At 41.0% G+C, this 26,242-nt stretch overlaps 1 protein-coding gene and 1 non-coding gene across 4 annotated transcripts; one reads left to right on the forward strand and one right to left on the reverse strand.

The window, feature by feature from the left end:
* Positions 1 to 932: 932 nt before the first annotated feature.
* Positions 933 to 24,777, reverse strand: LOC132416374 (zinc finger protein 615). Of its 3 annotated transcripts, none has more exons than XM_069540195.1 (6): positions 24,714 to 24,777; positions 17,678 to 17,859; positions 17,122 to 17,331; positions 14,205 to 14,331; positions 13,829 to 13,924; positions 933 to 4,009 (listed from the first exon to the last, which is right to left on the reverse strand). In XM_069540195.1, the coding sequence occupies exons 3-6, from the start codon at positions 17,134 to 17,136 to the stop codon at positions 3,900 to 3,902; spliced, it is 348 nt and encodes a 115-aa protein (XP_069396296.1). In that variant the 5' UTR covers positions 17,137 to 17,331; positions 17,678 to 17,859; positions 24,714 to 24,777; the 3' UTR covers positions 933 to 3,899. The 3 variants fall into 3 exon arrangements, with proteins under 3 accessions (XP_069396296.1, XP_069396297.1, XP_059855707.1); XM_069540196.1 differs by having other exon boundaries at positions 3,942 to 4,073; XM_059999724.1 differs by lacking the exon at positions 933 to 4,009 and adding an exon at positions 5,779 to 9,874.
* LOC132417353 (small nucleolar RNA SNORA40) lies at positions 2,409 to 2,495 on the forward strand. Its single transcript, XR_009517795.1, has one exon. It is a non-coding gene; the product is annotated as a small nucleolar RNA SNORA40 (small nucleolar RNA).
* Positions 24,778 to 26,242: the final 1,465 nt, after the last annotated feature.

A 26,242-nucleotide genomic window follows, 5' to 3' on the forward strand; every position in this document is an offset into this window, starting at 1 on the left:
GGGGCGGCCATGTTGGCACACCTGACGTACAGAAGGCCAAGGGGCGGGTTTGGGGCCAGGAGCCCTGGATGGTCCGGGAGGTGAGAAGCCACTGAAATTATTTCATTACCTGTCACTTCAATTCTTCAGAAAATTAGCAGATTTTCAGAGACTCGAGGTTTGCGAGGCAAATATGGAGCTACCTAAACGGCGTTCGACGGACTGGGGAGACGAGTAACATCGCCGAGGCCTTTATTAAAAAAGGAGGGGGGCGGGTTTCGAAAAGGACCAAGGGTTCAGGTGTCGGTATAGCAGCAGAGAACGAACTCCTGGAATCAGAAACGGCAGTACATCCGGTAATCGGACATCCCCCCAAAAACTTCGGAGGAACATTTCTCGCAGGAAGCGGCTTTTAAGGACCGAATAAGATTTCGAGAAACTGGCACAGTGTGAAACAGGCCATCACGTTCAAGAGGAAAAGAGCGGCAGGGATGAAGCCTAAATTTTGATTGGGATTGGAGCCTCGGGGAAAGGCCACTTTAAAAATGAGGCCAGTAAAGGTCTGGAACCAATGAGAAAGGCACAACCAGAATGGAGTCCAAAAGTATTAAGGTCAATATCTATTTGGTCAAGACACTAAGATAATTCCATGGGGTTAGTTGTTTCAGCAAATTATGCTGGAAAAATTGTATACTTATTTGCAAAAACATAAATTAAGACCCATAACTCTAACCATATACAAAATTAACTCGAAATAGATCACAGACCTAAATTTAAGAGGTAGAAGAAGTATGAAACTTAGAGAGGCGAAGAGGAACCTAAGTTAGCCAAAGAGTTCTGTGACAAGACAAAGTATGAGCCATAAAAGGAAAAATAATAAATTGGACTTTATTAAAATTAAAAACTTTTGTATTTCTAAGCACAGCTTTAATAAAGTATTGAGTAGAGCCAGAGACTGGGAGAAAATATTGACACATTTAACATCTATTGATAAAGACTTGTATTCAGAATATATCAAGAGTTCTCAAAACTTAATGACAAAACAACTATCCAGTTACTTCTTGTGGGTTATGAAATTTTCTAAATATTGCATCGTGGTGATAGTGGCACAACTCTATGAACTTGCTAAATGTCACTGAGTTGTACGCTTACTACTGGTAAATGTTATATGTAAATTATGACCATAAAGCTGTTAAAATGAATTTCTGTTGTGTACAAAATTTATAGCATATGGATTTTTTTAAAGACATCAAATATAATTGCAAAATTATAAACTATCTAGGATTAAAAGTAAATGGAGATGTCTGGGACTTATAAGAAAAACAGTACAACAAATCTTGGAGTGAGAATTTCAATAATGAGAGGATCATAATAAAAAGTGAACATAGTTGAATATGTTATGTTTTTCAAGCATACCCCACTTCAATGCATACCTTTTATATGTGACTCAAGTTACCATTCTACTAGTTCACCCATGATATTATTACAGCCACTTAATATTAATTATATAGAGATATACAAAACATTTTATAATATGGAAATGTTTATGAGAATGTAAGTGATAAAATTAGATTACGTATTTTTTTTTTTACAGACTTACCGAGATATAACTGACATAGATTATACCTATTTTAAATAAATTTTTATTTTGGGGAAATTTTAGGTTTACACGAAAGTGACAAAGTACTACAAAGAGTGCACATATACCTTCATTTGACTTCCTCTCATGCGAATATTTTATGTAACCATGGTACATTTGTCAAACTTAGAAATTAACATTGGTATGACACTCAACTAAATTACAGATTCTATTTGGATTTCACAAATTTTTCCACTACTGTCCTTTTTCTGTCTTAGGATTCAACCCAGGGAAGAATGCTGCCTTTAGACATCATGTTTCCTTGAATTGCTCTGTTCCATGACCATTCCTCAGTCTTTTTTTCATGTCCTCAATTATTTTGAGGAGTACTGATCAGGTATGTTGTATATTGACCTTCTTTTAGGTTGGTCTGTTTTCCTCATTAAACAGGGATTTATGCATTTTGGAAAAGACACCACATGTTTATGGGTATTGAATATCAAAATGACAACACTGATCTACTGGCAAAGGTATTATTTGCCAGGTTTCTCCACTGAAAATAGCGAAACAACTTCTGACCAAAAAGAACCATTATACAGGGCTCACACCAAGAGATTTCAAGACTCATAAACCTTTAGTATTATTGGTGAAAGGACACATAGATCAATGGAACAGAGCAAAGATCCCAGAAAAAGACCCACATGAGCCAAGTATACTCAAGCGTTTGATAGATATACAAAGGTTATTCAATGGAGAAATACAGACTTTTTCAGCAGATGCTGCTGGAACATTTGGCAGTCCACAGGCAAAAAACAAACAAAAACAAAGAGAAAAAAAATCTCAAAAGACTCTCCTTATAGACAGGTGCAAAAATCCTCTTTTGCAACCCAGAACTCATTGTTTAGTATGAGTTTTGGTACAGGGAAGAAGGGACATGATACCTAAAACAGATTCAAGTGATGGGGGTGTATTGATAAACATAAAGATTGCTTCCAGGACTATAGAGCTGATAATTTCCCTTATATATTAAGTTTTTAAATTATCAGCTATATCGAGTTCATACTCTAATGTTGACATGAAACAAAGATGGCTTCTTTTTTTAGGCTTTTATCTTGAGAACACAGTGTCAGGATTTTAAAAAGGTATTGGCATATCCCAATGATCTGTACTGTTCTAGGGTGTGATAGCTTAGGAGTGAATATGATTTGAACTTAATACATTTTTAGAGGGTGTCAAACTCTGAAGCGGGCAGATCTATCTCATGACTCTAAACATGGTCCTAAAGTAAACTGCTTGAGGAAATTGGATCCCAAAGATTACAGGTGGAGAATTTTGAAGTGTGTCTGTATTCTACTGGAGATCAAAGAAGCTCAACTAAAAGAATTGTGTGGATTGAGCAAAACTTCTTTTTTGAAAGGGCTATCTCATCTTGAAGATTATGACTTTGGAGGAACTAAGGTGATTGGCAGTGGAAAGAATCAGAACATGTGAAATTCCTTAAAAATTTATTGACTTAAATAATTTTGCCTATGTTACACATAATAAAAAAAAAACCTTTACACTTTGTTCAGAAAAAAAAAAAAAAAAAAAAGAATCTCAACACATTCATCCTATAAGTCCTATACTTGGTAAAGGACTTGTATCCAGAACATAGAAAGAATTCTGAAAAGTCAACAAGAAACTCCTATTTCAAAAATAGGCAAACCTTGAACAGACACTTGATCAAAGATAACAGATGGCAAACAAGCATATGAAAAGATGGTCTGCATCATTTGTTGTTAGGGAGATGCAAATTAAAACAGAAATGTGAATAATGCTAATAATTTTTAAAAAGCAGCAGTGTGATACAAATACCCAGGTATTAGACTTGCTGAAATCCAAAAACTGAAAATATGAAATGCTGGTGATAATGTGGAGTAACAGGAATTTCGATTATTTGCCAGAGACAATGCAGAAGAAATACAGCCATGTTAGACGATAGGCAGATTCTTGAATGTATGTTCGTACAGATGATCCCAAGTTTTAGAAAGGTAGCCTGAAAAAAAGTTTTTTTAATGAGATGGCTCTCACTGAGGAGTAGAACTCAGGAAAATTGTTGTTCTTACTTGTGTCAAAGAAATCTGAAAGGAAATATCCAAGACTAAACTTTGCAGTAAGATGAACAGAAATCCTGTCTTTATTCCTATACACACCACTTGACCACGGTGAATTATTCTGATTTTTGTGCAGGCAATGATAAGAGTGTATGTAGGAGACAAATTTTTTTTTTTTTTTGCCGTACGCGGGCCTCTCACCGTTGTGGCCTCTCCCGTTGCGGAGCACAGGCTCCGGACGCGCAGGCTCAGCGGCCATGGCTCACGGGCCCAGCCGCTCCGCGGCATGCGGGATCTTCCCGGACCGATGCACGAACCCGTGTCCCCTGCATCGGCAGGCGGACTCTCAACCACTGCGCTGCCAGGGAAGTCCGAGACAAATTTTTAATAAGAACTTTGAGAAAGGACTTGGACTGGACAACCTGAAAAGAAATGTTTCCAGCATCCAAAGGTCAAGTCTCTAAACACCACTAGCCTGGGACTATGGGTCTCAAAACTTCCAGACTTCTGTGCTGTCAAACACAGACAAACTCTGCACTCCCTACATAACACTGACCTCAAATTCAATCTGAAATTTACCACAGACATTCTTGCCCATTGACACTCCTCCCCCAATTCCAGGCTTCTCCAGATCATAAGCTGGACGTTAAATTGCTAACCTAGGGGAGAAGCAGTGCTCATTGGTTTCACACTTCCATCCAGTTTTCAATTACCGAGTCTTGCAGACCTAACATATAGACCCTAAACCCTGACCAACAAGAACTTCGATCATTAATCTCTACAGGTTAAGCCTCAATCAAAGGCCCATCACTAACGCCCAGATTCCTCAGTGACTGAAGCCAAATAAAACCCCAAATGCCGTCACTGACACACATTCCCTCTTCACTGACCCCACAGGCCCCTCACTGGGGATCCTTGCCCAGAATCAGGCTCAGCAGATATTGAGTCTCTGAAGACTCCTCCAGTAGTTGCCAAAGGCTGAACCTGGTCCAAAACCATTTCTGATTTTGATGCGCTCTCCCCGCAATGCCTCCTTGGCTGTTGCTAGGGGCACTGAGGGCTCCTGTTCAGTTCCAGAAGACTTGCACAGGTTCTATGAGGACACACAGCACTGTGACCTCCTAGAGGTTCTGGCGCTTCCAACAGGAGTGGCCATAAAAGCTGCTAAGACTGCTGGGTGAGAAGACATGGAAATGTCTTCTGGGCACCCCAGTGCCTTCCTCTCTTTGCAAGAGATAGTCTCAGTCACAGAGCTAATTTAAGTTTTCAGAGGCCAGCACAAATCCAAGGCCAACGTGGTGTGAGATGCATTCCAGTCATCACTTTGGGCAAAAGTGACAAGATGATGGTGACCTTGTGCAGTTAGGCAGGAACACCTTGGGTACTACCAGTTTGCCTGGAGTCTTATTACGGACAGAGCCCAAACTTGCTCTGCTTGCCGCAGGTCAGGCCAATAAATCGGAAGATGACCTGTTGAGGCAAGGAGTAACGACTTTAATCGGAAAGCCAGCCGACAGAGATGGCAGACTAGTGTCTCAAAAAAACCATCTTCCCTCAGTATGAATGTGGGCTCCGCTTACACAGAGGAAGGGAAGGAGAAGGGACCCACTGCGATGCCAGTCAATGGCTGAGTGGGACGGCTACCAGTCATGCACTAACAGCTACGCACCTGCCCCGCCTCTATTACAGTCTGATATTCTGTGGCAGAGAAGATGCCCAGAGTTTCTAGTTGGATCTAAGGTTGAATTTACTTGAAGTCTGTATTGGGAAAAGCTACAGTCAGACTTCCTCCTGTCTTTCTCCTTTACTCTCACCCTGTTGCCACACACACACTTTCAATACTTCTGGTCACCAAATGTGTGGGTTTCCCACACACCAAGCAATTCCTGTCAGCTGGGTCCTACATTTTAACTCAATTCTAACACTATCTACTTGGAGATAGTGCCAGATCCCACCAGTTAAGAGCTCAGTCCCACAACTGCTCCCACCGCACCTCAGATACTAATCGCAAATAGCTGGTCCCCAAGTTACCTACAACTTTTCTGACTTGGCTCCAAATTGGAGGTTTGCGTGAGCCCCTTGTCGGGTTTGATTAATCTGCTAGAGTTTGATTTATCTCACAGAACTCAGGGAAACACTTATCTGTGTTTATTAGTTTATTAAAGGACACGATAAAGGACAGAAATGAACAACAAGCTGAGGAGAAACAGAGTGAGATCTGGGAGTGTTCTAAGCACAGGAGCTTCTGTCCCCATAGAGCTGGGGGTGTGTTAACACTCCCTGTACTTCAATGTGTTCACCCTTCTGGAAGCTCTCCATAGCCCCTACTATTGTTGGGATTTTATGGAAGCTTCCTCACATTAGGCATGATCAATTAGTAACTCCATTTCTAGCCCCTCTCCCCTCTCTGGAGGATGGGGAGTGGGCTGAAAATTCCAAGTCTTTTTTGGTGACAAGCACCCATCCAGGAGCCATTCATGAGCCCACCCATAGTCCCATCAATAGGACAAGAGATGCTCCACATGCTCTTATCATGCAGGAATTTACAAGGGTTTCAGAAGCTCTGTGCCAGAAACCGGGGGCAGAGACCAATATGTCTATTTTCTACAATTTCACAAGCTCAAATAGTCAATCTCAAAAGGATACATCCTAAACGATTCTATTTTTCTAATATTCTATAAATGATAAAATTATAGGATTAGTGTTGGAGAAAGGATGTGACAATGAGGATGTAGCATGAGGGAGTTTGTTTTGACAAAGCATTCTGAATTTTCACTGGGGTGTTGGTTACAGGAACCTACATATGTGATAAAGTTTAAGGCGGTATTTAAAAACCACGTTAAAACTGGTGCAATAGAAATAAACCCTGTAGTTAACAGCAATGTAACAATTTCACTTTCCTCTATTTGATAGTAAACTGTGTGGTTATATAAGGTTTTACCTTTGGGAATAGTGGACTGAAGGTGATTTAGGAAATCTCTGGAATATTTCAGTTTTTGTGATTCTAAACTTACTTCAAAATTAAAAGTTATAAAAACATCACATTTATATTAATTTTATAACCCCCTGCTGCTACTTATAAACTTGGTTAAACACACCAAATATGTTGACTTATACTTATGAAATGAATATATTTCTTCATTTTGAAGTACTTCAAATATTCTGAAATAACATTTAAACTTGGAACCAAAGAAATGCAAAAATTAATTAAATAATTGAACACTCCTGCACTGTATATACTAAAATTTAATCCACGATGAGAGTAACTGCCACTATGTAAAATTTATAAGATCAATGACAAGGCATCTAGAAATATGGCTGAAGGTATCCTTTCCCCAGTTGTTTGTGAGGTGTATTACCCCTTAAGTTTAGACCTGTAACACAATGTTCTCATTCATCATTTCTCCAAGGCTTCTTTCCTTCATTAAGTTGTCTGATATTTTGTTAAAGGCCACCATACTAAATGTGTTATTGCACAGATTTCCTGGCAAATGATGAGGCAATATTTATTACTGCAAACCCTACCATATTCATCACCATAGAAAAGTATTTCTCTAGTGTTAACTGACATCTCTTGAGGTGTTACTTCTGGGCAAAGGCTTTCCCACAATTATATTTCTACCAGTTAGAAATATTCATTCACTCATGATCTATGATGACCACATATGATAAGAGTCTATTACCAATGAAGTCTTTCCTAGTCTTTCACATTTTAGGCTTTATCTCAGTATACACTTTTTAAAAAATTTTTATTTATTTTTGGCTGCGTTGGATCTTCGTTGCTGTGCGTGGGCTTTCTCTAGCTGCAGAGAACGGGGGCTGCTCTTCATTGCAGTGCACGGGCTTCTCATTGTGGTGGCTTCTCTTGCTGTGGAGCATGGGCTCTAGGCACGCAGGCTCAGTAGTTGTGGCTTGCAGGCTCTAGAATGCAGGCGCAGTAGTTGTGGTGCACGGGCTTAGTTGCTCCACAGCATTTGGGATCCTCCCAGACCAAGGCTCGAACCCATGTTCCCTGCATTGGCAGGTGGACTCGTAACCACTGCGCCACCAGGCAAGCCCTTAGCATACACTTTTTAGACAATAAAATGTCCTAAAACATTTTCACCATGGCTGATTGTGTCTGAGTTTTCTTGTAAATTTTTTCATCAACATAAAATATGAGGTAATTGATCACTAAAGATAACACCACATTCTTTGCATTGTGATTCTTCTCTGCATACTATTATCTTGAGTACAACTGGCAACAGGCTTCCCCAGAGTGGCTACCTGTGAATTCTCTTATGTTTAACAAGGATTGACAAGTGGGCAAAAGCTTTCCCACACTCACTGCATCCATAGGGCCTCTCTCCTGTATGTTTTCTTTGATGAACATTGAGCCCTGACTTTGTGGTGAAGGTTTTCCCACATTCACTGCATTCATGTGGCTTCTCTCCTGTGTGAATTCTCTGATGGGTAATGAGATCATTTTTGCGCAAAGAGAATTTTCCACATTCAGTACATGCAAAGGAAGTTTTTCCTGAGTGAACTCTCTGATGTTGTATGAGGCATGTCTTCTTCCTAAAGGCTTTACCACACTCGTTGCATTTGTACGGTTTCTCTGCAGTGTGAGTTTGCTGATGTGTACCCAGAGTACTCTTCATGGTGAAGCCTTTGCCACATTCATTGCATACATATGGTTTCTCTCCAGTATGAGTTCGCAGATGTGCGATGAGCATGCTTTTCCCAGTTAAGCCTTTGCCACATTCACTGCATACATAAGGTTTCTCTCCTGTGTGAGTGCGCTGGTGTACGTTGAGATGACTCTTCTCTGTGAAGCCTTTACCACATTCACTGCATACATATGGTTTCTCTCCTGTATGAATTCGCTGATGTCCTATCAGCCGGATCTTGGCTGGAAAGCCTTTTCCGCATTCACTGCACACGTAGGGTTTCTCCCCTGTATGAGTTCGCTGGTGTACAATCAGGCGGCTTTTCACAGTGAAGCCTTTCCCACAGTCACTGCATACATAGGGTTTCTCTGCAGTATGAGTTCGCTGATGTACAATAAGATCACTCTTCATGGTGAAGCCTTTTCCACACACACTACATACATAGGGTTTCTCCCCTGTATGAGTCCGCTGATGTCTGATGAGAGGGCTCTTCAAGGTGAAGCCTTTTCCACACTCATTGCATGTATAGGGTTTCTCTCCAGTATGAGTTCGCTGATGTACAATGAGGCAGTGCTTCATTGAAAAGCCTTTCCCACATTCACTGCACATATACAGTTTCTCTTCTCTGTGAGTTTGCTGATGAGTGATAAGACTGTTCTTCAAGGTGAAACTTTTCCCACATACATTGCATATAAAGGGTTTCTCACCTGTATGAGTTCGATGGTGTGCAATAAGACGCCTCTTCTCGATGAATCCTTTTCCACATTCACTGCATATGTAAGGTTTCTCTCCTGTATGAGTTTTCTGATGTGTAGTGAGACTGAACTTTGTAGAGAAGGCTTTTCCACACAGACTGCATCCATGGGGCTTCTCTCCCGTATGAGTTCGCTGATGATAAATGAGCCGACACTTTTTGGTGAATGCTTTCCCACATTCACTACATGTGTAAGGTTTCTCTCCCATATGACTTTTCTGATGTATGTTGAACTGCGATTTCTCGAAGAAGGTTTTATCGCATTCAGTGCACTCATAATGTTTCAGTCCTGTATGAGTTCTCTGATGTTCAGTGAGCCTGGATTTTCTGGAGAAGGCTTTCCCACACAGACTGCATCCATGAGGTTTTTCTCTAGTATGAACTCTCTGATGATCAAAGAGCTGAGACATCTTGAAGAAGGCTTTCCCACACTCACTGCATACATGGGCTTTCTCTATGTTGTGAGTTCTCTGTTGCTTAGTAGACAGGGAGTTATTGCTGATGGGTTTTGCACTTACAGGAAATTTAATTTCAGTAAAAGATAGCTCGTGGTTAGCATGGAGAAGGGATTTCCCATCTCCATTAAAATCAGCAGAGTTCTTTAAGTTACAGCTTCTCTTCTGGTTTTCAAAACTTAAATTTGAATTTAAAGGTTTTTCAGGTAAGTCAAACATATCACAATTTTGCTTTAAAAGGAAATGACTTTTGCTCTGATTAACAATATTTGCAAGTGTATTATGTTCGCAGCATTGTTCCACAATATTTTGAATGCTGTGATTTGGCAAGTGATGCTGCAGAGCGTCATCAACTTTCCTGATTTCTAGGAAAGAAGAGAACAAGGAATCATTCCGCAATCTCTCATAATCTTAATTTGGAAGAAAACTGTTTCAAAAAATGCTTTCATGTGAAGTAACTATTTAGTGACAATTCTATGTGTGATATGATAAGAAATATATTGGGTCTTCCTCCACACAGCTCCGAAAGCCTTGTAATTTCCTAAGTGACAGGAGTATCTTTCAATACTGAGTTTATGCTAATGAGATGACTTAGCATAGAGTTCTTACATAACCTCAGGATGGGCCTGATCACCAAAAAGACTAAGTGATTAGAAGGTTGGAACTTTCAGCTCCACCCTGCAGCCTCTGGGAAAGGAGAGAGGGCCTAGAGATTAAAACTCTATAAAAACTCTTAACAAGATTTGCTCAACCTTTGGATGGGTGAACACATCCATGTGCGAGGAGGGTGATGCTCCCCAGTTCCATGGGGACAGAAGCTTCTGCTTCTGTCAGGAATCCTTCAGACCTTGCCCTATGTATCTCTTCCTCTGGCTATTCATCTGTATCCTTTATAGTAAACTGGTAAACATAAGTAAATGTTTCTTTGAGTTCTGTGAGCCACCCTGGCAAATTAATTGAACGAAAGAAGAGGGTCATGAGAACCTTCAATTTATAGCCAGTTGGTCAGAAGCACAGGTAACAATCTGGAGTTGCAACTGACATCTGACATGGGGACAATCTTGTGGGACTGAACCCTTAACTTGTAGGGTCTGACACTATTTCCACATAGATAGTATCAGAAATGAGTTAAATTTGTAGGACACCCAGGTTTAATTCTGGGCATAGACAACTGAAGCAAAGGAATAAAGAAGGCAATTGCAGTCTGTGAATCACGGTTAAAGGAGCAATGAATATGTAGGAGGTGGAGGAAATCAGGATATGTTCAAAGAAAAGACAAGGTTCACTGATGGACTTAATGGGAGAAGCACGGAAGAGGTTAAGACTCAAGGATTATTCCAAGAATTATGTGGTTTCAGCCACTGGGTAGGTGGACTGCCTCTTAATAATGTGAGGAGTATTACTGAAGGCCAGAATGAGAAGAAAATCTAGCACACACTGTGAAACAAAGCTTAAGGAGGTTATTACTTGTCTGCATACAAAACATGAAGAAGTGGGTTGAATATATAAATGTTTCAAAAGGTCTTATCTGAAAATAGCAATGTGGATATCATCAACATTGACGGATTATTGAAAAAGAACAGATATATGTATGTATATATATATATATATATAACTGATTCACTTTGCTGTACACCTGAAAGTAACACAACATTGTAAATCGACTGTACTCCAATATAAAATAAATTTTTTTTTTTAAACCAGAGTATTCAAAGACAGTACTGGATAAGACTATGTTTGGAAACATGTATCATAAAAGCTCAAGGCACAGGGCCAAGGCTTTAGCCATTTCAACATGTAGAGTTTGAAAATTCAATCAAGCCCATTGAAGAGAACCAAACATTGACAATTGTGATCAGGTACAAACTTGCAGACCCAGGTGTATAGAACAAATACAATGCCAAATAAGAATGTGTCTCCTTAGCATCTGATTTCAAGGTAAATGTGACAAACTATTGAGGTTTATCATATTCCAACAACTTTCCCTCTTCTTCATTCTGCAGACCACCATTTAGCTAACTCTAGCAAAGCACTAACGCTAACATCAAATACAGATAAAATCTTCTGTAACCAACACTCCCAACTAATACTCTACTTGGAACATACTCTCCTATGTTCCTACACGAAAAGGGAATGATGATATGCAGTTACTCCATCCCTGAACATTGCAAAGAAAGGACTGGCCCTAGAGGATACCTCTGAGTCCTTGGAATATCCCACCTGATGAGAATGTCTTTGTAGGTATGAGATTTTAGGACATATCATAGAGTTTATGCTAACAATGTGATTTGTGGTAGATGTCGGTTTTTGTATGCCTGGGACTTTGGACAACACTGTAACATTCTGATTCTGGGGTCTAGAGGCACCAGGCTTGGGTGAACTTCCCTGGTTGGCAGCACTTCACACATGCTGTCAAACATTCAAACATCATTGCTAGGAAAATTCAGCACTGTTCACATGACTCCACTGGTAGAGGACAACCGGGAACCTTGTGTGCAGCCTCTCCTGGAGTCTTTCCCATGAATAATTTGATCTTTGATGACTTTGATCTGTATCATTTTATTGTCACACATTGTAACCAAGAGTATAAAAGTACATTCCCCTCCCCAATAATATCTACCATCTATAAAGTAGGCAAAGTGATCCACTTTAAAAATTGTATAATGCCACTCTTCTACTCAAAATCCTGTTTTCTCAAATTATTCAGAAAAGAATCAAGGTCTTGAATGCCCTTGATAGGCAGTTTGTTACCTATGTACCAAAACCCGCAGCTACTACCCTGTTACCCTTAACTCTAGTCATTTTCCCTCTTGTTCACTCCCTTCTACCCATGTAAGTTTCCCCGAAGTCCCTCAAACACATTCCAGATTCAGGTCTTTCAAATTCCCACTGTCTCACATTTGGAAAACTCCTCATCCAGGAAGATTACTCATATCCCTCATCTATGTGCTCAAAGGCACCTTATCAGAGAGCCACTCCCATTCCAAAAGGGCAGTTCCAAGCCCCAACACCCACTCTTCCATTAGCTGCTTTAATTTTCCTTACAGCAATTTTTACACTAAGACATGTTTTTCTTTTAAATGTGTAGAACTGAAAGAGAACCTCAGTTTTTAAAAGGATGGAGAGAAGATTTCTGTTCTCACACACAAACTAGGAAGTCACAGGCCAGCTTCCATGATGAAGAATAAAATACATAGAAAGAAATTGTACATTAGACAATATTAAGAGAGAAGTCAATTTGGGGCATCTCTTTCAGAGAACAGAAAGAGCTTAACTCATGGGAATGGAAGAAACTTTTAACACTTATGAGAACAGAGAAGAAAATGGAAATGAAAGTATGGAAAACGCTGGAAGGGGGTGGGGACCAAAGAACCACAAAAATGCACAGCAGAAACCAGGTTATCATGGGGACACAGCATCCAAGGTGGGGCTGCATGCTATGGTGGGAAATTGTTATTTCCTCATACGGCAGGAAGAAGGTACAGTGGTAAGAAGAGTATGATGAACTCAAAGTTCTCTTTCCAAAGAGGCCTGGAAAGTGGGATTTCACAGCAAGAGAGGCGGTAACACAGACAGAGATCTTGTGATGGTAAACGAAGGAGAGGAAGATTTGAAAATCCAAGCAAGAAGAAAACTACACAAACAAACAAAAATAAGATGTGTATGAAATAAGCGGGGATCAGGGACTTCCCCAGTGGTCCAGTGGTAAAGAATCCACCTTATATTGCAGGGGAAGTGGGTTCGATCCCTGGTCAGGGAACTAAGATCTCATGTTCCATGGGGCAACTAAGCCCGAGTGCCACAGCTATTGAGCTTGCACAGCTCAGCTAGAGCCCGCGTGCCGCAAACTACAGAGCCCGCTCACTCTGGAGCCCACACACCACAATTACAGAGTGCACATGCCCTGTAGCCTGCGCGCCACAACTAGAGAAGAGAAAACCCGCACGCCACAACTAGAGAGAAGGCTGCGCACCACAACGAAGAGCCCGTGCGCCACAACGAAGATCCTGCATGCCGCAACTAAGACCCGATGCAGCCAAAAATTTAAAACTGAAAATAAATAAATAAATAATAAAGACACAATTAAAAAAAAACAACACTCATGGTTTAGAAATAAGCAGGGATCAGATCTCAGAAGAAAACAAAAGAATATATTTTCCTCTTAACTTCCACAAAGAAAAAGAGTTCTTACACTGGAAGAGAGGTACGTGGTAGGGCTGCTTATATTTCCTCAGACACTATCACAGCTCTGACGCCTTCTTTCCTGACCAGAGTATGACTTCCCTGGCTGCCCACCTTGCTGGGTCTCACCCACTCACCTGGACAGATTCGACCGTGGCTGTCATCTTCTACTGGCCACAGTTGTTCTCCTCGTTCCAACCTGGAGAGAGCATCTGGTTTGCTGGCTCGATACCCTGTTCATGAAAAATGATAGAAGACTTAGACATACCGAACTGGGCTGGGATACGCCAGGAAGGGATAATGGTACATGGAGGGAATAAACAGGTTTCACATCTGTAACCTCAAGGCTTTTCTCTCAGGAGAGGGGCTATTATACCCTCTAGTCTGGGGCAAGAGAAGGATCTGAGACTCGACCATTGCAGAGGAATGCAGTTAGTCTGAAGAGTTAAGAGGCTGAGAATGGAACGGCCACTGACAGGCACCCTCTGAGGGACCCAGGGGAGCCATCCTCACCTATGGACAGCAGGTTGCTATAGTTCTCCAGCATCACATCCCGGTACAGGTCCTTCTGATCAGTGTCCAGGAGCTGCCACTCCTCCCACGTGAACTTCATAGTCACATCGTCATACGTCAGGGATTCCTGTCATAACACAGTCACGTTTGGCCAAGTGATGTTCTTTGGGTGACATGGAAAAATGTAAAGGAAATTATTCTGCTCACTTTTGCCATATAGGAAATTGGTGGGGTTTTTCCTTCTTATGCTGTGATAAAATAAGAATCCTAGTAGAATACTATGTTATGGTACAGTCTTCCAGATAGAATAGATGTGTAAGGCAGGGTTAAAAATGCCAAGCTTCTCATCATGGCTTGGTCTTTCCTGTTACCAGCCCTCATCCAGGAGCTCACTCAGAGTCACCTCGGTAGAACAAAGTCACTCCTGTCACCAAGGAAATGACAAGAGTTTCAGGAGCCCTGTGTCAGGAACAGAGGTCAAAGACCAATATTAGAACAGGAGATGTTCCTAGTGTTCTTGTCACTTAGGGAATCACAAGGGTTTTAGGAGCTCTGTGCCAGGAACAGGGGGCAGAGACCAATACATATTTTCTGATCTCTCACAAGCATTCACTAATATCAAACTATATGCTACTTACAAGTAGATGAAGACAATACATACTAATTTCAGTGGTCAACATACTAAACAAAATAAGAGAAACTGTACAGGAAATTCCCTGGCAGTCCAGTGGTTAGGACTCGGTGCTTTCACCTTCATTGTTGTGGCCCGCGTTCAATGCCTGGTTGGGGAACTAAGATCCCACAAGCCAAGTGGCCAAAAATAACTAACTAAATAAATAAATAAAAGTAAAGAAAGAAAAGAAAAAAAACTGTACAAAACATGTATAAAGCATAAAAGATTATTAGATGATCAGGAACTTTATTAAATATCCTCTAATAAACCATAATGAAAAAGAATATGAATACATATAACTGAATTACTTTGCTATACACCAGAAACTAACAGAACATTGTAAATCAACTATACTTCAATAAAAAATTTAAAAAACAAAAAAAGAATAAAAAGTCCAAAAAAAAGATTATTAGATGATCAAATTTATAAGAAGACTATTCTTTAAAGAATATATATATATATACACACACATATAGACAGAGACAATGCACATATATGTGTGTATATCATTAGGCGGGGTTAATACCATATTAGATGAAATGAGGAAACAGCTGTAGGAAACACATTTTTACATTTATAAGAAGAAAGGACAGGGACTTCCCCAATAGCACAGTGGTTAAGAATATGCCTGCCAATGCAGGGGACACACGTTCGATCCCTGATCCGGGAAGATCTCACATGCTGTGGAGCAACTAAGACAATGTGCTACAACTACTGAGCCTGTGCTCTACAGCCCGCAAGCCACAACTACTGAGCCCGCATGCCACAACTACTGAAGCCCTAGAGCCCGTGCCCCACAACAAAAGAAGCCACCGCAGTGAGAAGCAGGCGCACCGCAATAAAGAGTAGCCCCCACTCGCTGCAACTAGAGAAAGCCTGTGCATGGCAACGAAGACCCAACACAGCCAAAAATAAATAAACAAAAATAAATAAATTTATTTAAAAAGAAAAGAAGTTAGGACAGTCAAGGACTGCAGTTAAGGACCCAGCACATCACCTCTATGGAGAACCGTCAAAGTCCTATGTGAACTTGAGACCCATGTGCCATGAAACATTAACATCCCTCAAGGAACTGGTCTGCTTTTCCCTCACAGTTGATCCCTATGATATGTGATATAATAAGAAACATGTATTTGGTCTTCAGCCCCAGTTTCTAACACAATTTCTCCTAAACACTTGGAGTTTTTTAAGTAATAGAGGTACGGGGCATTCTGTGTTATTTATAACAAGTCCCTTTCAAACTTACCTGAGTTTATGCTAGCAAAGTGAGTCTTGGTGGACCTCTAGAGTTTCAGGATGGGGGTTGGTTGCCCAGGGAACCAACCTTGTGATTAGAGGGTTGGAACTTTCAGCCCCACTTCTAGCCCTCCAGGGAGGGGGGAGGGACTGGAAACTGAGCCAATCAACAATGGCCACTGATTTAATCTACCACACCTACCCAATCAGACCTCCATAAAAAAAACCCTAAACTACAGGGCTCAGAGCATTTCCGGGATGGTGAACACATCTAGGTGCGGGGGGTGTGACACTCCCATAGAGGGCATGGAAGGTCCTTGTCCCTTCCCTCATATCTTGCCTAAGTATCTTTCCATTTGGCTCTTCCCAAGTTGTATCCTTCATAATGAACCAGTATAGGTAAGCAAAGTCTTTTCCTGAGTTATGTGAACTGTTGCAGTAAATTATGGAACCTGAGGAAGGGATTTCAGGAACCCCAGATCTTCAGCCAAGTCAGAAGTATAGGTACTGTGGGAAGCCAATACTTGGCATCCAAAGTGAGGGCAGTCCTGTGGGATTGAGCCCTTAAACCTGTGGAGACTGACAGTAAGTGCAGTAGTTAATGTCGTAATTGAATTAAATTGTAGACGCTTAGCTGGTATCTAGAGGGTTGGAGAAGTGATTGTTGGTCTGGAAAGACCCACACATTTGGTGCCAGAAGTGCTGGGAGTAGAAGCAGTTTGTCGTACTGCCTATCATGTAACTTATGACTGTTTTGTGATGGCTGTCAGAGACATTAGACACAAATTGACAGCTAATATAACTCACAGGATTTTGCACATTCACATGTTATATCCCAATGCGAGTCACAGCATATGAATCCTATGAATAATACATTCCTGATCTAACGTTACCAAGATTTCTCCAGATCCTGCTAGGATCCATTTAAACTTTTCTACTTAACTGCACTGACTTTTACAGGCAAAGCCACTGGGGAATAAAGAAAGAATAAAAGAAACCAAAAGTCACCTGGGCCTGGATCATTTTCTTCGGACTTTGGGAAATGGCAGCAAACTGGGATGCTGTCTTTAGCTCTTCTGGATCAGCTGTAAATTTCTGTTCAAAAATGTCAGTCTCCAATCAAGGATGTCTCCAGAACTGACAGTACTTAAGTCTCAGAGTCTTTTCCTCCTTCTTTCCTTTGATCCCTCTTGTTCCTGGGGAGCCAGCACCTGTGGGCTGAAGAGCAACTTACTCTGAGTGGCACATTCTCTCTCGGCCTAGATGCTGTCAGTGTTGCTGGCCACTTATCTTAAATTAAGGCCCCCAAAGATCGATTGGTCCTTTTAATACGAAGCTTTTACATCTGGGCCAATAAAACACAACATTCCGAATATTTGGGAAGTACATCTTTCTCTTGTAAAGTGGAAGCAGTAAGACTGTGAAAGGGGATGTGGGAAGGAGAACCAGCACAGCACAATACCCCACTAGCAGGGAAATCCACAGGTAGATCAACTTTAGGAAAGAGGACACACAGACAGGATATACACATTTTTCTTCTTTTAAACCACGTGCATCCACGTACCTCTTCAGAAGTCTTTTTACATCCCCGGGTTCACACACTCAAATTTGAAGAACATCATGTTAAGCAAATAAGAAGCACCGTCACGTAATTTCTCATTACCATCCACTTCTTGATCCTCGATAAGAGTATTATAAGCATAAACATATAAAGGATACTCAGCGAAAAATCCTTTAGGAATAAAACTGAAATAAAAACATTTTCAGGGGTCGGGGGGGAGAAGGATAAATTAGGAGTTTGGGATTATCATATACACACTACTATATATAAAACAGATAACCAACAAGGACGTACTGTATAGCACAGGGAACTATATTCAATATTTTGTAATAAACTGTAGGAGAAAAGAATCTGAAAAAAAAATAGATATATATGTACGTACAACTGAATCACTTTGCTGTACACCTGAAACTAACACAACATTGTAAATCAACTGTACTTCAATTAAAAAAAAAATTTTCAGGCAAAACCAGAGAGAATTCTTCATCAGAAGACCTGTAATACAGCAAATGCACATGTTCTTCAAGCAAAAGGAAAGGGTCCTCCAATGTTAGCAGAGGACCAAGGAATGAAAAGGAACTAAACTGGTAAATAAGCAGTTAAGTCTAAATTAGTACCAGCTGGGAAAATGATCATATCTCAGGAGGTTTTAAAAATATAGACAGTTAACCACCACTTCCCTGGTGGCACAGTAGTTAAGAATCCACCTGCCAATGCAGGGGACACAGGTTCGAGCCCTGGTCCGGGAAGATCCCACATGCCGTGGAGCAACTAAGCTTGTGCACCACAACTACTGAGCCCGCTCTGTAGAGCCCACGAGCCACAACTACTGAGCCCGTGTGCCACAACTACTGGGCTCATGCGGCTAGAGCCTGTGCTGCACAACAAGAGAAACCACCGCAGTGAGAAGCCCACGCACTGCAGGAAAAGTAGCCCCCACTCGCCGCAAATAGAGAAAGCCCGCGTGTAGCGATGAAGATCCAATGCAGGCAAAATTAATAAATAAATTAATTAATTTAATTAAAAAAATAGAGTTAAAATTTACCATGATAGCATATAAATTATGAGGTGGGAAAATGAATGAGTGTTCCAAGATCTCTGTATAGATAGAGTATAAACATACTAATTACAGTAATACTTTGACAAATAAAGGCTGTATATTATTTGTAATCTCTGGTGTCAGAATAAAACTAATAACTTTTAAAAACATACATAATTTCTATGTTAAAAGAGACAGAAAATGTAATGTACATGGCTTCTGTGGTAATTACTCAACTCTACCACTGTAGCTCAAAAGCAGTCATACTTTTGGACTTCCCTGGTGGTCCAGTGGTTATGAGTCCATGCTTCCACTGCAGGGGGCACGGGTTCCATCCCTGGAGGGCAAGTTCCGCATGCCAAGCAATGTGACCAAAAAACAGCCATATTTAAAAAACAAAAAAATAGGTGTGCTAGGTTCCAATAAAACTTTATTAACAAAAACAGGCACTGGGCCAGAGTTAATCCATGGGCTCCAGGTGTCCAACCCTGAACTGGAGCAGAAAAGCCATATGATCATCTAAATCAAGAGTCAGTAACAGACTCTCCAGGGCCTGGACCACCCGTTTTTACAAATCAAGGTTTATGGGAACACAGCCAGACGCACCTGTTGACTATTGTCTTAGGCTGTTTTTACACTATAATAGCAGGGTTGAGAATCTGAGTTTGGATACATTGTCCACTGCAATGCAATTTGAAAAAATAATAATAAAAGGTGAGTTTTGAATATAAGGAGAGGCAAATTGTATTTGCCTAATATGTCTATACCTCTGTTTAGTCAGGAGGCTGGTTACAAAATTAAAATGGAAAAATTCTATATGATTCTAAAGCACACACAGGTCAAGTGTCTGTTTAAAAAGAACGTTTCCTGGGAATAATTTAAAATTCAAGCGAAAATGATCAATGAAACTATCAACTGGTAACCTAAAAATCCATTTCTAAGAATCTCTGAAAGGGAAATATTGGCAAAGGTGTGATATTTGACAGGGCATTTTTACTTTCTTCACTATATTTTTCATAAGAGCATGTATATTTTAAAAATCAGAGAGGGGACTTCTCTGGTGGTCCAGTGGTAAAGATTCCGCCTTCCAATGCAGGGGATGCGAAATCAATCCCTGGTCAGGGAACTAAGATCCCACATGCCGCGGAGCAACTAAACCGGCGCGCCACAACTACTGAGCTCGTGCACCTCAACTAGAGTACGCGTGCCACAGACTGCAGAGCCCAGGCGCCCTGGAGCCTGCGCACCACAACTAGAGAAAAACCGCAGGCCACAACTAGAGAGAATCCTGCAAGCTGCAACAAAGAGCCTGCACCACAACTAAGACCTGATGCAGCCAAAAAAGAAGAAAAAAATATCAGAGAAATATCAGGATTCTACACTTTAAATAAAATTGCTGTAGCATGGTCATTAATATAAGTTCATGGCTTTCGAAGTTTTATTTCCAAAAATATAGAGAGGGAAAACAAGGAGGAAAGCAGGGAGAGAGAAAATGAGTTATAAATACAAATTTTACAAAACACAAAGCCACAAATATGGGGAAATTAGCAGCTTTTTTACTCAGATATGCTATGCATCTGCCATCACAGTTCATTATTTAAGGTATTTTGAATCTTCAAAATAACTCTAAGGGAGAGATTTTAATCGCTTTTCTTTTCTTTTTTTCTAAGACAGAAACAGACAAGAGGTCACACAAACTGCACAATGAGTAGGAGGCAGAATTTGGATTGAAAAACCAGATTCATCTCGCTCCGAAATTAATTTTCACTCCACACCAGGCCAAAATTATTTGTAAATAAGATGTCTGTTCATTACATAAAGAAAGGAAACAAGTAAAAGGCTGTTAGTAGAACTTTAATTAATCATGTGATTGAATAAGTATTTAAAGTAATGGTAGAGGTCTGCAACTTACTTGGAAATATACCAAAACCAACAACAACAAAAGACTGATACATGAACAGAAGGATGGACAGAGGGTTAGGTAACTAACTGGTAGAGCAAGTCTAGTACTATTAATAATAAAACCTAAGTGGTAGGTACATGGGTGGTTAATATAAAATCCTTTCAATATTTCTGTATGTTTGAAAATTTTCACACTAAAATGTTGGGTGGAAAGAAAGATAGTGTAGATTTAAGAATTTAGTAAGGTGACCAAACATAAATATTTAAAGTTATGGGCTTCCCTGGTGGCGCAGTTGTTGGGGGTCCGCCTGCCGATGCGGGGTACGCGGGTTCGTGCCCCGGTCTGGGAAGGTCCGGGAAGATCCCACATGCCGCGGAGCGGCTGGGCCCGTGAGCCATGGCCGCTGGGCCTGCGCGTCCGGAGCTTGTGCTCCGTGGCAGTGAGAGGCCGGCGTACCGCCAAAAAAAAAAAAAAAGTTAGTTGCTGGGGGGCGTGGGGAGAGGATAAATTAGGAGGATGGGATTAACATACACACACTACTATATGTAATATAGATAAGCAACAAGGACCTACTGTATAGCACAGGGAGCTATACTCAGTATTTTGTAATAACCTAGAAGGGAAAAGAATCTGAAAAAGATATCTATATATACATGTATAACTGAATCAATGTGCTGCACACGTGAAACACGATATTGTATATCAACTATACTTCAATTTTTTAAAAATCAGCCAAAAATAAATAAAGTCAACTGCTCTTTTATGTTGTAAAAAATTATAAGGAAACGGGAGTTAGCAAATAATAATACGTTTACAATTGCAATAAAAATAAGTAGTCTATGTTTGCAGATGACATGATACTATACATAGAGAATCCTAAAGATGCTACCAGAAAACTACTAGAGCTAATCAATGAATTTGGTAAAGTAGCAGGATACAAAATTAAAGCACAGAAATCTCTGGCATTCCTATACACTGATGAAAAATCTGAAAGTGAGATCAAGAAAACACTCCCATTTACCACCGCAACAAAAAGAATAAAATATCTAGGAGTAAACCTACCTAAGGAGAAAAAAGACCTGTATGCCAAAAATTATAAAACACTGATGAAAGAAATTAAAGATGATACAAATAGATGGAGAGATATACCATGTTCTTGGATTGGAAGAATCAACACTGTGAAAATGACTCTACTACCCAAAGCAATCTACAGATTCAATGCAATCCCTATCAAACTACCACTGGCATTTTTCACAGAACTAGAACAAAAAATTTCACAATTTGTATGGAAACACAAAAGACCACGAATAGCCAAAGCAATCTTGAGAATGAAAAACGGAGCTGGAGGAATCAGGCTCCCTGACTTCAGACTATACTACAAATCTACAGTAATCAAGACAGTATGGTACTGGCACAAAAACAGAAATATAGATCAATGGAACAGGATAGAAAGCCCAGAGATAAATCCATGTACATACTGTCACCTTATCTTTGATAAAGGAGGCATGAATGTACAGTGGAGAAAGGACAGCCTCTTCAATAAGTGGTGCTGGGAAAACTGGACAGCTACATGTAAAAGTATGAGATTAGATCACTCCCTAACACCATACACAAAAATAAGCTCAAAATGGATTAAAGACCTAAATGTAAGGCCAGAAACTATCAAACTCTTAGAGGAAAACATAGGAAGAACACTCTATGACATAAATCACAGCAAGGTCCTTTTTGACCCACCTCCTAGAGTAATGGAAATAAAAACAAAAGTAAACAAATGGGACCTAATGAAACTTAAAAGCTTTTGCGCAGCAAAGGAAACCATAAAGAAGACCAAAAGACAACCCTCAGAATGGGAGAAAATATTTGCAAATGAAGCAACTGACAAAGGATTAATCTCCAAAATTTATAAGCAGCTCATGCAGCTCAATAACAAAAAAACAAACAACCCAATCCAAAAATGGGCAGAAGACCTAAATAGACATTTCTCCAAAGAAGATATACAGATGGCCAACAAACACATGAAAGAATGCTCAACATCACTAATCATTAGAGAAATGCAACTCAAAACTACAATGAGATATCATCTCACACCGGTCAGAATGGCCATCATCAAAAAATCTAGAAACAATAAATGCTGGAGAGGGTGTGGAGAAAAGGGAACCCTCTTACACTGTTGGTGGGAATGTAAATTGATACAGCCACTGTGGAGAACAGTATGGAGGTTCCTTAGAAAGCTACAAATAGAACTACCATATGACCCAGCAACCCCACTACTGGGCATATACCCTGAGAAAACCATAATTCAAAAAGAGTCATGTACCAAAATGTTCATTGCAGCTCTATTTGCAATAGCCCAGAGATGGAAACAAACTAAGTGTCCATCATCGGATGAATGGATAAAGAAGATGTGGCACATATATACAATGGAATATTACTCAGCCATAAAAAGAGATGAAATTGAGCTATTTGTAATGAGGTGGATAGACCTAGAGTCTGTCATACAGAGTGAAGTAAGTCAGAAAGAGAGAGACAAGTACCGTATGCTAACACATATATATGGAATTTAAGAAAAAAAAATGTCATGAAAAACCTAGGGGTGAAACAGGAATAAAGACACAGACTTACTAGAGAATGGACTTGAGGCTATGGGGAGGGGGAAGGGTAAACGGTGACAAAGCGATAAAGAGGCATGGACATATATACACTACCAAACGTAAGGTAGATAGCTAGTGGGAAGCAGCCGCATAGCACAGGGAGATCAGCTCGGTGCTTTGTGACCGCCTAGAGGGGTGGGATAGGGAGGGTGGGAGGGAGGGAGACGCAAGCGGGAAGAGATATGGGAACATATGTATATATATAACTGATTCATTTTGTTGTGAAGCTGAAACTAACATACTATTGTAAAGCAATTATACTCCAATAAAGATGTTTAAAAAAAAAATAAGTAGTCTAGGCTGGAGATGAAAGGCAAGGGAACAAATCCATAGGTAAACGCATAATCATAAAATGTTCCAAAAAATGACACCTAAGTATTTTAAATATTTCACCTCTATATAGATGTATGCAATCACTGAATATAAACCTACTTACAATACCACCAGTTCACGCATTTAAAATAATTTGTAAATCTATATTCCATGAAATAAAGTGAAAAAGAAAATCATAGTACCATTTACACAATTTATCTGAATTATGAATATTAAAGCCATAATATAAACGCCTAAAACTGAAATACACTAAAATTTTATAAGCATTTTCCTTTGGGAACAGAACTCACGGTGACAGAGATGTTATTTTACTGGTTTTAGACAGAATCTGAAAAGAAATATCCAAGAGGAATGTGCAGGAGTCTTGTAGGACAAAGGATAAAAGCTGCATCTTACATATCGTAAAACGTACTGCTATTAGATATTCATCTGGTGGATCTCTGGATCATTCATCTCGCCAAAAACCTTCATTTCTGAGAGTTTAAGAGTAAGGGGTTATGTTGGGTGCCAAAGAGGATTTTAAAACTAGTGGTGAAGAAAGGACTCGGACGACCTAAACGGCAGAAGGGTGACGTTAACGTCCATCACATCTGTTACAGAGGCCGAGGTTGGAGCTCAAAACACGCAACACGCAGCGGCCAAAGTACTCGGGCCTCCAAAGTATCAGCCCATACACGCATCTGTACCCCAAACGATTACTACCACCACCGGGTTAATCTCAGAGACTCCCGTCCATTAACCCCGAAACAGATACTCCATCTTTTAGCCCCAAACAAAACCCGAACCATAAACAGCATTCACTGACAAACACCACTCTCCAGTTCGCAATCCTGAGCCCTACAGAGAGTAAACGGCAAAGACCCCAACACGTGCCCTCGCGACTAAATCGCTGACCTCTAGGGATCTTTAACCACTAACCACAAGAGAATCTCCTGACTGAAGCCAGAAGTACCCCAACCACACATACACTGTTACCCACACTTTAGGACTCCCCTGGAAAAGAACACGCATTCACGCTGTCCTCCCGCTTGTATTCCACACGCATCACCCAACGCGGACGCTGACAGGCCCGCCCTCCCTCCCCACTGTACACGAAGAGACCCAGCCACTAACTTGACTTCCTCCAGGGACGATCGCGACCCATCCACGGCTGAACTTACTTCGCGGAACTTCGTCGCTTCCCTCATCACCGCGGTACGGTGGCCAACGAGGGTCTGATACGTTTCTGTCGCAAAACGACAACTGAATTTCCGACTTCTCTTCAGAGGTAACTTGGCCGTGCCCTCTAGCGTGGCCCAGCGGGCGCGGCCATGTTTGGGCATCGGGCGTCTGAAGAGCGAAGAGCCCCGTTTTCCCTCGTCCGCGGGGAAGACTGGGAAGACGGAAGGTCACCGAAACTGTCAATTTTGGGGCACCTGAACCCGTAATAAAAAAGGACATATGCGCATAAGCTCGAGCTTGCAGCAAACAAGAAAGGCATGGGGGTAAATCCCTTTCTGCGAGCTGGCAAGAAAATTTAAATGGCAGTGAGGTTGATCCACTTTGTACGGAAGTTAGGAAACGGCCCAGTGGGGGCAACCATCTTACAGGAAGTGGAGGAATCCGTACAGCACAGCTCGCGTTTGGGAAAAGGTGAACCGTCCGGTAGAGGATATCTGGGCCAAGTTTCTAGAGAAATTGGCCTGAAGGGACTTTTGAACGGCACAGGGCTTGGAGAAGCTCTGACGTTACAGGGATGGCGGCCATAGGTTAGGAAATAAAAACAGCTGGAACGTGCTAAAGCTGTTCGTATGTATGGGGGAAAGGCCACTGAAGGTGGGCCCAATGTGAAGGGCGGTACCTATGACAGAGGGGGGAAGCTTTCCCTTTGGGGTCCAAAGACAAAGGCAGGGCTCAGAAGACCAGGGGTCAAAAATTAGGGAAATATGACTTCAAGGAGAATAAAAGGTTGTGTAAAAAAAAGAGAGTAATCATGTTACACTACGTGAGTCAGTTGCAAATAGCATTACAAAGTCATAGTAATGTAACACCGTAACTGTGGTTCCAAATAAACCCGTTGGAAGAATGGAGGAAAAGGAAAGGAAATGCCGTGTGTGTGTGTGTGTGTGTGTGTGTGTGTGTGTGTGTGTGATAGATATGAGTGTATTGAAACAGAAATGTCTAAACTACTCCAGACTCAAGGGATCATTTTACGTTCCCACCATCGATATATGAGATCCACTTTCTCTGATTCCTCACTAGGATTTGTTATAAAGAGGTTTTAAAAGGAATAAGAAAAAGATGACCAACCTAAAATTTTTTTTTACTTTTTTAATATTTTTTAATTTTTGGCTGCGTTGGGTCTTCGTTGCTGCGCGCAGGCTTTCTTCTACTTGTGGCGAGTGGGGGCTGCTCTTCATTGCGGTGCGCTGGCTTCTCATTGCAGTGGCTCCTCTTGTTGCGAATCACAGGCTCTAGGCGTGCGGACTTCAGTAGTTGCCGCGCGTGGGCTTGGTAGCTGTGGCTGGCGGGCTCTAGAGCGCAGGCTCAGTAGCTGTGGCGCATGGGCTTAGCTGCTCTGCGGCATGTGGGATCTTCCAGGACCAGGGCTTGAACCCATGTTCCCTGCATTGGCAGGAGGATTTTTAACCACTGCGCCACTG

The sequence above is a fragment of the Delphinus delphis genome, chromosome 20 (genome assembly GCF_949987515.2).
Source record: "Delphinus delphis chromosome 20, mDelDel1.2, whole genome shotgun sequence".
NCBI classification, from domain to species: Eukaryota; Metazoa; Chordata; class Mammalia; order Artiodactyla; family Delphinidae; genus Delphinus; species Delphinus delphis.